The sequence below is a fragment of the Centruroides vittatus genome, unplaced genomic scaffold (genome assembly GCF_030686945.1).
Source record: "Centruroides vittatus isolate TY-2023 unplaced genomic scaffold, ASM3068694v2 contig_971, whole genome shotgun sequence".
In the NCBI taxonomy this organism is placed as follows: Eukaryota; Metazoa; Arthropoda; class Arachnida; order Scorpiones; family Buthidae; genus Centruroides; species Centruroides vittatus.
Window position 1 is genome coordinate 3399614 of NW_027122644.1, and position 15101 is coordinate 3414714.

The following is a 15101-nucleotide window of genomic DNA, read 5'->3' on the forward strand; positions in this document are numbered from 1 at the left end:
TTTGGGACGCCTATTGTCGTCGATTCATCCGGCGATAATGCAACTCGGGCCTCGTAGTTGTAACAAGAAGGCAGGGGGCTCTTAGCCCTGCAAAGAAAGGGAATCGGGGCCCATACATTAAAAGGATCGATCTATCAAACTGCTGACATAATAAAGTGCAGTATACTGATCGTGTTTGGTTATCGATAGACCGTGCACAACCATTATAATAATAATAATACTAAAAAGAGAAAAAACTTCCCGAATTTCCTCGACGGCACCGTTACGTGTGGCACTAAAACGCGAAGAGAGCTCTAAAGGGGGAGGGGGAAGATCGGATATTTAAAAAAAATAAAATAAAATCTCCCGGCGCCGTTGACACCCCGAGTTAACCTTAAGAGTCTTAATGAGATTTCGGAACGGAAACGGGGACAAAAGCGACGACAAAACAGAAGCCTCTCCCACGCAATCACACAATAAAAATTAGCGAAGGCGTCATCCCCGAACTTCAACACCGGTCCCTCTCCGTCAGACTTTAATACCCTCTTTCTAAAGATGGCGCGCGGAACACTTTTCAAAAAATTGTCGACCCACTTATTATTATAGAGCAGTTAAGTCAGAAGAGCGGAGAGGAAGCGGTGAAGAGAACATCAAAAAAAAAAGAAGAAGGGTGAGGCGAGAGGGGACGTCGGTCCAAACGGGGGAACCGAGATGTGGGAATGAATCGGACGCATTGACAGAACGGCTTATTTCCCGCGTACTTTCGTACGAAGGACGCGACCCGTGACGTCATACGGGGCGGGAGAAATTGGGCGTCACGTGATGCGTACGTGACAACAAGAGTGAGGGACCTCCTACGGCCAACACGTGCTCGTACACACTACCTGTTCCATCCCTCTCCGCGTCTACCTGCCACCCCTGAAGGTGAAGCGAAGTAATCCCGGTCCACAGTCATTCATGGTTGACTCGCTATAAATAATCACGTAGTAGAACGTCGTGCAAGGGAAAGCTTCAATGAGGGAGTAAGCGAACCACCTTGATGAGTAGACGTGCAACCGTTAGCGTGTTAAAAGAGCGGGAAAAATCTTACGTCGGATTCGCAGCTATGGAAACGCGGTTTGTGGCTAGTTGTTTGATTGTGTTATTCCTCACCGGCAGGCCTTCGCTCTGCGGACGTTTGATGGCCAATTTCAGGCACAAGGTGGCATACAGGATCTACTACCAGAACGGGGTAAGTGGTTTTTAACCTATGTCGGAGCGGGGAAGGACTACGGTGGCCTTTTTTTCGGCCGAACGTTGGCCATGGCCTTCGTCGAAAGCGCACGTTTGCCGGGTTTAGAACTTTCCAGACGTCGAGCTAGCGAAGTGGGATGGTACCCCCGAGGCCCGGGCTGACTTCCTGTGCAAGAGACTGCCTAGTATAGCCTCCAGGCAGGTGCCTGGGTAAATAGTGTGAGAAAGTCTTCTCCCAACTAAACTATTAATCACGTAAATATATTTTTTTTTATTCTTCCTGCCCTCTTCCGTTTATCGCATTACCCACCGAATTCAAACACCTATGGGTAGCACTCGGGGCGTCAGCCGCTCGCTTCCAAATTATTCCTTGGCACACGGATATTCCCGGAAGAGTATTTTCCGACCCGGGTCTTCGGGAATGGGACATTTGTTTTAATTTCGGAAGCTCGAGGACGGCTAGAAAGGCTCACGTGATCGGAAACGGTAGACAATCTCCGCATTAATCGGCGTATTGTCTACGAAATTAATTGTTTCGGGAGTAAATACGGGTTGCGTAATCTCGTGGTTAGGCGCTTGGAAAAAGAGAGAGAGAAGGTCGGCATCCCCTGGAGAGGGGAGACGAAGGGCCAAACTAACTGGTATGGCCGACCAGCAGGTGTTTTCAGAAACGAGATTGAAAAGTTGTGCAAAAAGCATAGTGATCTTTCACGCATATCCATTGAAGAACTGTACCGTGCATTCTCACGTTCGCATATTGTCACGGGAAGGGGAACATTTACGACCGGTGTCGAGTGTGAGAAGGTTCGGTTCGCCCTTCTACCGAACACCCTGCAACCTCCATTAACCCAGCAAACGGACCACACAAACCTACATAAAAGCCCGTTTTATTATGGGAATGGGCAGTTTTGTCGGCCGAGCAGCCAGGAGATGGGAAAGTACAACGCTACGTCTGTATTGACACGGTTCCGTTCTGTCCAAGACGTCGGACAGTTTTTATCCCCTCCTCCTCCTCCACCCGGCGTGGGTTTAATGTTCTCGTGTCCAGAAGAGCATTCATTTTTCCCCCGTCGCTCGGTAGGTGAGCATGACCATAGAAACAAAACCATTTAGGTGGGGCGCCAAGCCATCGTTAAGAAAGAAACCCAGGCGTGATTATCGGCCCGAATGACAACCTGCCCAGTCTATTAAGCGCTTTTTCAGCCGCGCGCCACTTTAATGGAGAAAATGGGCCGTGGGGGAGCGAAGAAAAACAAAAGGACGGAGCGACTTTTCTGCAAAAACGGGCCAAGTTTTGACTAATGGACCAGCTGCTCGCTTCTGCCTTGTTCCGCAGATTATCTGCTTCAGTTCACTTTCCCACACAAGCGAAGCCTCACTGGCTGCGGCAGGACAATCTTGGCTGGGTGGATAATTGTTTCAGGAAGTTCGCGGTTATTTTTATATCATTTGGCGTGTCCAAGTACTTACTATTAGTTAGCGAGGCAACCTAGAGCGGGAGGAAAGAAGAAAAAAACTGGAACGGTTTCGAAACCTCCGCTCCTATCCCCCCTATTCCCACCTCGTGGACGTTATGCCACGCCGGCCATGCCTTATCCTTAAAATTTTCGACCTCGTTAACGACGCCCGAATCGCGGGCGTGATTCAATTTAAAACCAAGCATCCAGCAGGCCTTGAACCAACTGTGTTTTCGTCCAGTTTGCTAGTCCTTGCCATATTCTTCCCAGTTGTTCTGGGTGGTTTTTGTTTACCACTGTCACTTGGAGGTTTCCACCCAGAGGGTGTTGTACCGCAGGAGTGGACGCACTTCCGCTATTACGTCACAAAACCCTTACACGTGCCGGAATACAAACCGCGAACGACCGACCTCTTTTGAGCCGGTGGGTGGTTAAATTTACGCCATTTGCCTCCGTTACGTTTTTTTTAATTAAAAAAATGCCAACGGAGACGAGACCCAGAATTTGGCGCCAACGTAAAAGTACGCAATCGCCAACGGGAAATACCCGTTTTTTGAGATCGGCAGTGTTCATTCAATCCGTAAGATTAGAGGACCGGTTGGAACAGGCGACAGGATGTTGGCAAACAGGGTGGAGATGACAAATGAAGACATCCACCAAGATTTATGTACGCTAGTGTCCTTCACAAGGTGACACGATAGGAGGCCACGCCAAATTCCTAACGTGTAGAACCTCCGGATCGCGTTTCTTGGCGGGAAATTTCGAAAGTAAAACGGCTTCGTTCTAATACTATCATCTATTTTTTTTACAGAATGCGGATGACGATTTACCCGAATGCGCTCCCTGGTCGGTTTGCAACAGAGTGGACACTTATTCCACACCCTGGGTCGAGAAACAGTGCAGATGTCCGGGTAAACACACCTGTTCCATGAGCATCGATGCAAGAGATGGGCACACCGTCGTCGACAAATCGAGGCAATTTAAGGTAATGGCGGCTTTTCCGAGGGACGTGCCACCCGATTCGGTAGTATTCGATAACAACTAATTCCACCTTTCTTCCGCCTCTCTTTCAGATATGCGAAAATGTCGTTAAACTGCCGGCCTGTAGGTATTTCCGTGACGTGACGTGGTCTTACAGTACCCGTCCCGATAACACAACGCAGCAAGTTATGCACTGCCTCTGCCCAAAAAACAGCGTGGCTTATATTTTCAAACACCAAGCTTTTCAAACAATCGACGGTTACGGTTACAGATATTTATTCGCCTGTTCGCCTCAGAGCGTAAGTAACCTTTTTTTCACCCCTTCTTTCACGCGACTAAACGTCATATAACTTTTTTCCTCTCCCCTTCTTCTTCTAAGTATTGTTATTCTTCTACAGCGCCTTAGATGCCAACGAAAGGAACCATGCAGGCTTTTTACGGTCAAAAAACGACCGGACGTCGAAGAGGTCAACACTAACACTTTGTGTCAATGTCCTCACGGTTATACGTGTCCCCAGCATCATACCGAACCGAGCGTCATCACGGGCACTTCGTATCCTCAAGAGCACATAAGGACTTACAGTGGATATTGCGCACCCCAATATCTTTAGTCGCTGGATGTTTCGTATCATCCAACGAACTTATAATTATGTACATAACACGTTTGGTATCAAGTGTGCCATAAATTTGTACAGGTTCGTTTGCCAAAATCTAACATATGTACATAGTCGATAAGATGATTATGAGGGATATCTTAACAAAAAAAATATATATATACCTTGTAAGGGTCGCGTGTCTACTTAAATCTATTAAAAAGAAAATTTTTTTAGTTGTATTTATTTTTAAAATGTTCAAAAAAAAAAATTCAAATTTCTCCCTAAATATCATCATCATTATGTGTACAAATATATACATACATTTATATATTATATATATAGTCAAATTTTTACATCATATTTCTGTAATCTACCTCCCTCTTGTTTTCTATATGAATAAAAGGCCAATTTATAAAGAGAGAAGAACCACAAAAAATGGCCTTTTTTATCCAGATTCATTTACAATTTCTAAATAAAAATTTTATTCAAACATATTTAAAAAGTTGGGTTTTTTATTTAATAAACAGAGTAACAAAACATTCGAACGATAATCAAACGCGCCACAAAATACTGTTATTAAAATGCCAACCAACCAAGCATTAATTTCCTAGAATACCAGTAAAAAACAGAAAAACTAGACAATATACAAAAGTCCGATCCTTTTTTTTTTACCCCGTAACGCCCAATATAAACATAAACATTGTTAGTTAATAATGTACAAAGCGGAGACTGTACAGAATTTAGGTTTATGGGACAAAAATGCGTGTCAATAGCAACGACCGCCCAAAAAGTCAGCACACTTGGAAGCCCTCTTATTAACAGGAAATTCGAAACTTGAAAACAAACGGAATACAGTACTTTGTTTACGTGAGTATCGTGGCCATTTTACGTTTTGAAAATTAGTCGGATCGAGCGGCAAAATGGCGTTAGAAATATGTTAATTTCCCTCCAAGAAGTTGGCATTTTTATTTTTGTCAGTGGCAACTTATCAAAATTCTACAGAGTTCATTGTAGAATTGCAAGATAAAAATCGTTTTATCTCAAGCATAAATAATACAGCAACCGAGATAATTAATCGGGGTATCGGTTTTCGGCGGATGTATCTCACAATGGGTGCGGCTTTCGCGCGAGATGATCGACAACGTCACTTTTCTTGTCATCAAAATCGCCATCCGTAAAAAAAATATATATAAAATAAAAAAAAAACTTTCATTACCGTTCCTCCGATAGATTTTACGCTTGTCACATTCGAGACGTAATCCGTGAAGGTTATCACGATTTGATCTTTTACTGGATTAATATGTATTTCGTGCCTTACGTGACGTCATGATTGGGCATATGGTTCTTCCTGTTTACATTCTCCTCTACTCGCGACTCTCCATTGACTGATTTAATTATCCACAGTAGTACCAGGCGCTTGTCGACCGTAAATTATTCAAATGCGACTTATGTCCAACGTATCTACAAAGGAAGTGGACGTTCGGAAATCTGCACAGCAATTATCATAAAAGAATGCCTTTCGAGGAATTTGGCGTCGGGTCAATTAATACGAGGGCTTCGAATGGGCTTTCAAATTCGTCGAATAAGGTTGCCACAAAGCATATTTTCCTGGATATTATTAGCATAGAGAAATCCCAAATTTCTATCTTTGCCGCCCAAACAATAGTAAAAGGAACAAGTTTAACGAATATTAACAGCACTTTCGTAAAGTTTTCTGTTAATAAAATACGCACATCACTCATTTCAGTGGGAGTAAATAGTAGTTTTAGGATCGTAAATGGCTCCAACGCATCAAAACAAAACTCGAAAACTGTCCATTAATTTAGACGAGGTGGTGTCTAAGAATGGAAAAATTGATCATTTGTACCATAGAAAAAGATGTGGTGAGATGTAATTAACACGAATGTGATCATTGGATCAGTTTGCTACAAATAAAATTTACGTAACACGATAGGTAACCACAATTAAATGTTTTCCTCGTAAAGACCATACTGCGGTTGATAACAGTTAGTGGAAAACAACGAAAAGTTTAATATTTAAAATATAAAAAAAATGAATAAAAACATGTCAAGGTCAACTCGGGACCTAAACAGGATGTGGGTAGAATTAACTTCAAACCAGTTCGCATCTTAACAGAATAAGTCGAATTCCGGACAGATTTTACTACTTTTCCATAGCCGAGTTTCCTGAAGAGGAGGGGATTAAATTCGGTTCAAACACTAAAATGTGGTAAGGAATGTCTCTAAGCATTTATTACTTTTGGCATTTTCTTTTTTAGTTGCAATTGTTCTTAACGGGTTAGAGAAAGAAGGAGAAAAAGGGGGTCCTCATTCTATCCTCTAACGCCATCTACCGTCGAATAAATCGGAAAAGACGTTTCCATTGTCGTAATAAAAAACAGAAGAGACAAAAGTGAAATCCTAGTTTAAAATTGATAATAATATACTAATGCGCCTACCTAATCGTGTATATCGGAACGGATCGTTAGTTACACGCGTGTGTAATGCGTGACAACGTCACGTACAATGAACCATCCTTTCGTGTATTAAAAAAAGCATAATCGTATAATGTTTTCGAGACGATTCTATCGAAGTTCTTGTCTTTTTTTCGCATGAAAGACTAGGCGAATACCTAATGTGCTAATGACCAAAAGCTCGCTATTTAGATAGGAAACACGTGAAAATAAAACGGGGGGGAGCAATTCTGACCCGTTATCCATGTTCTACATAACAGACAATGGCCGATAATACTTTTAAAAAGAAAAAGAAAGAGATTACATAAATAATATTTTATCGCAGCGTGTAGGCATACATGCAACGGGTCAAAACACCGAAACTGTCTGAAATACCAGGAGGGACCCGGCAAATGACTTTCTAACATGACCCGGCCGATCGATAAATATCAGAGATGTAAAGATGACCTGAGGAGGATGTGAAGATATTTTTATATATAGAGAATCCCGTATGGTAATTAATACACCCCCCCGGGAGGAACTGGTAAGAGGACCTTTTATCGGGGCTACCGCTATTTTTATGTTAAATATAGTCGTTTTATTATTATTATTATCAGAGGTAAACAAACGTTTACAATGAAAAATAGACGTAATTGAAAGGCCGCTACCGAAGTGTAGCCCCGGATGCTCTGACAGATGTGTGTTATAGGTACGATTTACGACGGGACCAAATTTGGCATAGGTACAGTACATATCGGTGGGAGTTCTGTGAACTCGGGACCGAGTTCAGCGACACAATATGTGCATCTGAAAGGCACGAGCAAGACCAACCAACCGTTCGCTTAGACGGAACTAAGCAAGGATGAGTGTTACCGTAACCCTAATGTCTCATGGACTGTATTTCCCAGGCTCAAAAGTTGGGGGGAGGGGAGACGCCGTTTATGGGTGGAAGGACGTAAAAACGGCAACTGGTGATGCTCGTTACGACACAAGTGGTGGCGACAATGTGCAATGTGCTGACAATTGGACTGTTCCTCCTAATCGCCGCTTGGACGACGACTTCGGCCGTCCACAATGAAAAGGCCGTCTTGCGTGGCATCTCAGAAAAGGTACAGTCGCTTTGTTTAAATATAAAAATCTACGCTTCTCTACTCGCGATTCTTAGATGGCATAATGAGAATTTACACCCCAAGACAGACTTTTTATCATTATCATTATTTATCTCTTCCGCGTAATATTAGTAATGCTAGCCTTTAAAAGAAATAAAGGGGAGCCAAGTTACGCGCCTTCACAATACTTACGAAGCAGTTATCAAAAACAAAAAAAAAAGTCTGGGACGGGTCAATGATGTAACAGAAGGTCACGTTTTATGGGTTAATTTTCTGGTAAGTTTTACATCGACCGGACACAAATTTCGTTATAATACGTGGGAAAGGTCACAACTACTTACGACTTTAGATATTACGAAGCCGAGTGATGAAGAAACTGGTACTGTAATTATCGTTCTATTTTCCCCTTTGGCTTTATTATTATTGTTGTATGAATGAAATTCTTTTATACTCGGGGTTATGAATGAGAATTCATAGACGACTTTTTCATTGATAATGCCGTAGATGACGTCGAAAATGATTCCAGATGTTCTTAAGATTCGATGAGGAAGACTTTCAAGGTTAAAACTATTTAATTCGTTCTTTGTTTATTTTTTATTTTTCGATTTTCCCGATTAAGGAAAACAAAGGTAGCAAAACGAGAGAAGTTTTAAAGCCTTGGAGGGAATGACAAAACGTACTTTCCCCTATTTCTTCCAGGTTAAAGATTTTTAAAAAATTAAACGAACAATCGATCAACTTCAAAACAGATTTTTAAATTCTCGTTGAAAGAAATAAATTATTTCTTTTTTTTTTATTTTCCTCCGGCCAAACAATACTTTCCTAAATGGAAAATACAATCGCTACATACATAATCACTAGATAAGTAATTAAAATTCCATATTCGTCCGTTAATCTGTCAAAAAACGTAGAAAAACACAATGCTATCTTTATCTTACAGAATTTTTGATAGCTCAATACAAGCACAACACATCCATAATAAATTAGAAGAGAATAAAGAAACTAGTTTAAAAAAATATAATAATAATAATAATAATCTGTATTTATTCTGTTTTATATCCTATCAGAATAAAAATGTTCCAGTTGCTAATCAATTCCAAAATGGCATTTCCGGTTTTAGTAGGCACAACGCTCATTATTAATTAGATTTATAGGCATGAATTATTTATGTACTTTTAGATGAGATAGATTCTTATTATGTTCCCGAGGATAAAAAAAAAGACGTTAACTTGATAAAATCTTAAGTTTTTCCTCCTCTTAAGAGTGTATTTTACAAGTAATGTACAGCGTTTTTTTATTAATAAATATTACAGTACCATTTTCATTAAGTATAAGATTTATTCGGTAAATTTGCTTTAAAAATAACTTTTTTAAGCTTAGTAACAGCAAGAATAAAAGGAGAAAAAGAAAAAAAGAGAGGTCTCGACTCGACCCATTCGAATCTCTCGAGACTTTTCATTCAAGAGCGGAAATTTGATTCATTGGGCCGTAACCACGTTACGTAAACATAGAAAAAGGGCATATTCGGCTACCAGGAACTGAAAGAGTGTCGATGCATCTTTAAAGTCGTGAATGTTCGTTTGCACAAATAGAGTGTAACAGGTATGTAGCGCTGTTGGGTCAGAAAGGAGATTAAGAGAGAAAATAATGCTAAACATTCGACCTTGGCGTGCCAACTGTGAATGCACCATCGATCCCCGACTTAAATCAAATGAATGATTACAATAATAATTATCGTGTTTATAATCAGATCGATCATCACGTTATGTTTTTATCGTCGAAAACGATATTCAATTTTGATAACGCATCTTATTGAATGACGTGTTGCTTCAATTCGTTCTCGTTAGTAGAGAGGGATTAAAATTAAGGTTACTTAACTATTCCCCTTGCCACTCTCTCTCTCTCTCTAGATACCCAACAGAGATGGAAAATTACTTCCCTACGGCTTGCCCGAGTGCTCGACTCAACAAGTATGTAACGCAATGTACATCCGACTGAACCGAATTCAATCCCTATGTTACTGTCCCAAGACTTATAGCCTATCCTGCTCGAACAGAATGGACTCGGCCGACGAGCACACTATTAATCTGATCGCCGACGAAGCTGGTGTAGTAAGTACTACCGTATTGTTTTTTGGAATGATTTACGAAAATGTATAACACCTTAGCCTACAAATCACGTATTACATCTCATTAGTTTCCGTCCCTAAGTTTAATTCGAGACACACCCTGCCTTCAACTGTCTACTGTGTAATAAATGGGGTTGTTTCACTCTAATAAATCATTACGGCCATCTAAAAGCAATAAAACTCGTACAGCACAATTAGAGGATGCCCGATTTGTGCCACTTCACAGTTACACATCAGGGGGGAGAACAGATTTCGACTTAATTAACACGCTAAGCAATTTTCCTATGGAAATTTACTATTTTTATAATAGTTTAGGTTCATTATTGTGATGTAATAGAACGATTCGGTCACAGATACTACTATTTCCCTTTTAAATAAGACGTGACTGTCACAAAACATTGGTTGCTTTCACGTTCTTATTGTCAGAACACGTTTTGCCAACATAGCACTTTTCGTTTCTTCAACCAAAGATAAACACGCACGATAAAGCCTTTTTATAGTGTTTCTCATTAACACACCAGTGTTCCTGAATTTATAATCTTATAAATACAATCTTACATTACTCAACTGTAATCTAATAATAATAAATAAAAAAATACAGCCTCCCCTTTTTTTATTGAACTAAACTGTAGTATTATATAAAAAGGAAATCCTTCTTATTAAATCAAGGGTTCTTGCTACATATATTACCTTGATTTTTTTAAATAAATGATTATAATGATTAATATTAAATTTTATTTTTAACAAAATATACAGTAATTATTAGTAAATCTAGCTTATCATTTAGAATTCTGATGGATTTGTTGACCTAATCTCAACTAGGTTTGATTGTATCTAGCTAGTCCACCCACAGTTTCCTTTTTAGATAACTTCCTAGCAGTTATTAAAATACAGTAGGTAACAAGAAGAAAGAATCTGGTTTTCTGTCCTTCATTTCAACATCCATAATTTATTTTTATAAACTTCTCTAATATTAACTTAATGAATAAAAAAAAAATATTTAAACAGGTTGATCCTTTACTTTCATTCATATACATGTACAGATATAATATTAAGCATTTACACTGTATATAATAATAAAGCAATTACACTGGGGTTTATTTTATAATTTCCATTATAATATCATAGTGTTAAATTATTATAAAATTAACAATTAAACTAGCCTACAGGAATTTTATACTAAATATCAATTAAAATTGGCATATAATTTTAATTATTTTACTAGAAAATATGGTAGAAGATGCATAATATATAACCATTGTCAAATGATACAAGATTGCATCCATCTTTTAATCACTTAAAAAAAATGATTGAACATTAGACAATGATTTCTGCTAATAAATAGATGAGTGGTCCATAATTAAATAAATTTGAAATTCAGAATGCAAAATTAAAAGATTTCTATCGATTCATGCTAAAAAAAACTTATCAATACACAAATATAACCTATTTGCTTAATCTATATAAATGAACCTACTAAACTACAGTTCTTATCTGATTTTCTTAAGCATTTTATTAATCAGATTATTATTTAAAGCTTCCTTGATGATTAACAATATCTAAATTAATTCAAAGATATCATCTTATGTACACAATATTTTTCCATAATAACTGAATTGAATATAATTACAGTAATATATAATTTATTATCGTGTAAGTTTTCAAAGAAAATTAGACTTCATGCGTTTAATTACTTAATTAACTTTACTCCTTTAGTATTAATTTTATGTTTCCGTATTCTTTGTTGTGTCAATAATTTAATTAATTAATTTTGTAGCCGCTGACACTGGTCAAAATTTGCGAGCCAATTCATACTGTGAGACCTTGTAAGAATCCAAAAGACTGGATGTTACTGGCATTACAGAGCAGGAGAACAGGAAAATCCCATTATCTAGTCATATGTCACTGTCCATCGTATGCATATTTACAAGGTCCAATCAAACACAGCATACCGACCTATGCTCACATACCCGGAATTAATGTTTATGGTATGCTCTGCAATCAAGGACATCGTAAAGAAAGACAATGGCCTAGAGGTCAGGAAAGTATTAAAATCTGTAATCACTAAATGTTTTTAAATAGTTTTTTTTTTTTTAATTTACTTAGACATTAATTTGATTAATGGCAAAAACTTTTTTCTTGCTTATTATAATGAGAGTTTGCATAATGTATATTTAATTCTAGAATAATATGGATAATTTTAAATGTATAGTAGTATTATACCTTCACTAACAAGTTTTCCAAGTAATTATCTGACCGGATTAATGTGCTTCTTTACTAACAAATTTAATTATAAACAAAATTTACTTATTAAACAAAAAAAATTTTATAAAATTTTCGCTTAATAAGCTGTTTGTTTGATAAAAATATTTTCTAAAGTGAGAAATTCCATAAATGCATTGATTAAACATTAGTGTTTTTACACTAAAATCCATTTTTATATAATATAATTGCAAAAATATGGATACTGTTTATTACATTTTAAATTTATTTGCATTAAATTCATAAAAAATTTAAATTTCTATGCCATAAACAATTACATTATAATAATAATAATAAATCAGTTTTTTTTCTGAGTCAAACATTTTATATGTAATGGATCATAAACTGCTATTACATTTGTTAATTATTGTAGCATATACAGTATATTTTTAATTTTATAATTGCAATTACAAAACTTAAACTTGTTTTGATAATACTGACTAATAAACAAAAGAAAAAAGGTTAATAAATGTGAGTAGAAACATTTCCTTCCTTTCCGTTCACCAGAAAAACAGTTAAAAACAAATAAATCATCAATCAATCAAAATTGCTAAAAAACTAGCAACAATTGACACATTCGTTCAGTTTTAGCATATAATGACCATTCATAAAAATTTCTTTAAATTTATTCATTCTATTACTTGCTCAATATCTTGTTTCTATAGAGCTAATAAATAAGAGTAACTCATACATTGCACTCTACAATAAAAAAAAAGAGGATTCACAAACAAGAATGATACTGAAGATGATTGGACTAGTTTTTTTAAAGCATCCAGGAAATTATGCAGGAGTGGCTCACTTTTTAATATTCTCCGACCGGAATCGTTGGAGTGTAAATAATTTGCAGAGTTAAACAAGATTTCTTGGTAAAATGCGTCTCAATCAATTGTCAAAATTTAAATTAATAGTTAACTATTACCTGTCTGCAAGCAAATTTAAGATTAAAAAGGTATAATTTTAATTTTAATGTAAGTTATTAGATACAACTGCTTAAAATAATTGCTTTTGTTAATGAAAGAACAGCAGTCGACTGAGTTAATTCACAAAAAAGATAAGGTTCCATTGAAGTTTCATTGTAATAACTAGAAAAATAATACACTGTACAATAAAATTAATACATTTAACCAGTTTACAGACTTATTTAAATGATAATTACAACTTAACAAAAAATCTATTACTGTAAAAATAGTTTAAAATGAAAACAAGATATGAAATTTATATCGTCATCAAAATAAATCATTAAATTTAGAATATAAATAAATATTTCTTTAAATTCATTTATATAATATTAAGTCAGATTGCTTTATAAATTGACAAATTTTCATGCTGTCTGATTTAAATATTTGTTATTTTGGTACTATATTTTTCTATTTTTATTGACTTAAAAACTAAATTTATTAATTAAATTAATCATGATAATTTATAATTATTATTATTAAGTGAAAATTAACCAGAAAATAATAAATTAAATTTTATTTATTTTTTTATTTTTTAGATTTTCCTGAATTTCCCTGGGATCAAGTGTTGAGATTTTCTAATTCTACAGTTTGGCTTTGATCAAATATTATCCTAATTGCACTAAAATCTACTATTTTTTAAATAAACAATTTATTTGTATATAAAGATATATATGTCTGTTTTAAGACTTTATACTAAATATCCATATTTGAAGTTTATATATTCTAGTACCTCCGAAAGTAAAAAAAAGCTGTTGGAATTCTTTTGCAGTTTTGTAATTTTATACAAATGATCATGAGAAAAAGACTCCAGAAGAACAAAACCTCTCAAACTCATCAATAAGTGAAAAATGGTATCTGATAACCTATGGAAATGACAAATACAAAATTATTTGAGACACAAATTACTTTACAAAACTCCATATAATGTAGTAAATGCTTAACAAGGTTTTTCTTTAGATATGTCAAGGTAATGGTTTCAGTCAAGTTTAGACACATTTTAAATAAAATGCTCAAAATTGTAATAATTTTAATCAAGTAAATGCTACAAAATACCCTGCAGTTGAAATAATTCTAATCTAATCAACTGTTTGATTTATAGAAGAACACTATCTTGCATGGGTAATGAAATATTATACCAAAAAACTTCAAACCTGTACTACTAATTAATATTTATTGTAAATTTCAGTTAATTTCTTTGATATGACTAAGCTTATCTGAAAATACTGATAAAGCTTATCTGAAAGTACTGCTAAACACAATTTCATTATTTTTTGATTTGTATGACTTCATCAATTTTAAAAGCCTTCTGATATATAAATTTCTATAAAAATAGTAGAGTAAGTTAACTTTAATTATGGATGTCCTGTGCACTAGATAATGAATTTACTTTTATAACATATTAATATAAAAGAGATGTATATTATTATTATGAATATTAAACAATTCTATTTCTATAAATTCAGTAATATTTGTTGATTTATAGTCTATTTTCTACTCTTGAAAATTCAGTTCTTTTTATTATGCAAATATTAATTAATAGCTGGTCTAAGTCAATTGGGAAAAAATAATGAACTATTCTCATAATCACATACCAATACAAATTAGCCATATTTATTTTATTCACTTAGTTTTAAAGTTACAGATTTTGATTGATTTATTATATATTATATTGAAAATCTGATGGCCAAATAATGGAGTTCAGAATATTGAAAAAGATAAAGGATACAATCCCCCAAATTTATTCATATTTTGGTACTAAAGAAAAACATTAATTGGAAATTATATACACCTTTATACAGTTTATTTTTTATTGTAATAAAACTATCTTAAACTATAATATCAAATGGCTAGATAACCAAAACAGTTATGGCATCGCCTTCACCCTTACACTCTGAAAGATCCAGAATCGAATCTGAGCAAGCAACTCCCCAGGAATTTTACATGG

The 15101-nt window shown here is 35.7% G+C and overlaps 3 protein-coding genes across 5 annotated transcripts in view; 2 read left to right on the top strand and 1 right to left on the bottom strand.

Moving 5' to 3' along the window:
• Positions 1-15101, bottom strand: part of LOC136985583 (elongation factor-like GTPase 1) — an 84155-nt gene that overhangs the window by 5789 nt on the left and 63265 nt on the right. The gene's annotated exons all lie outside the window — the stretch shown is intronic.
• On the top strand, positions 945-4740 carry aos (protein argos). The gene is made up of 4 exons (XM_067282904.1): positions 945-1210; positions 3481-3654; positions 3743-3949; positions 4049-4740. The coding sequence occupies exons 1-4, from the start codon at positions 1019-1021 to the stop codon at positions 4259-4261; spliced, it is 786 nt and encodes a 261-aa protein (XP_067139005.1). The 5' UTR covers positions 945-1018; the 3' UTR covers positions 4262-4740.
• Positions 4786-14150, top strand: dsx-c73A (doublesex cognate 73A). Of its 3 annotated transcripts, XM_067282906.1 has the most exons (5): positions 7536-7807; positions 9188-9409; positions 9718-9918; positions 11713-11971; positions 13693-14150. In XM_067282906.1, exons 3-5 carry the CDS (start codon positions 9790-9792, stop codon positions 13752-13754), a joined length of 450 nt encoding a protein of 149 aa, XP_067139007.1. In that variant the 5' UTR covers positions 7536-7807; positions 9188-9409; positions 9718-9789; the 3' UTR covers positions 13755-14150. The 3 variants fall into 3 exon arrangements, with proteins under 3 accessions (XP_067139008.1, XP_067139007.1, XP_067139006.1); XM_067282907.1 differs by lacking the exons at positions 7536-7807; positions 9188-9409 and adding an exon at positions 4786-5113; XM_067282905.1 differs by lacking the exon at positions 9188-9409.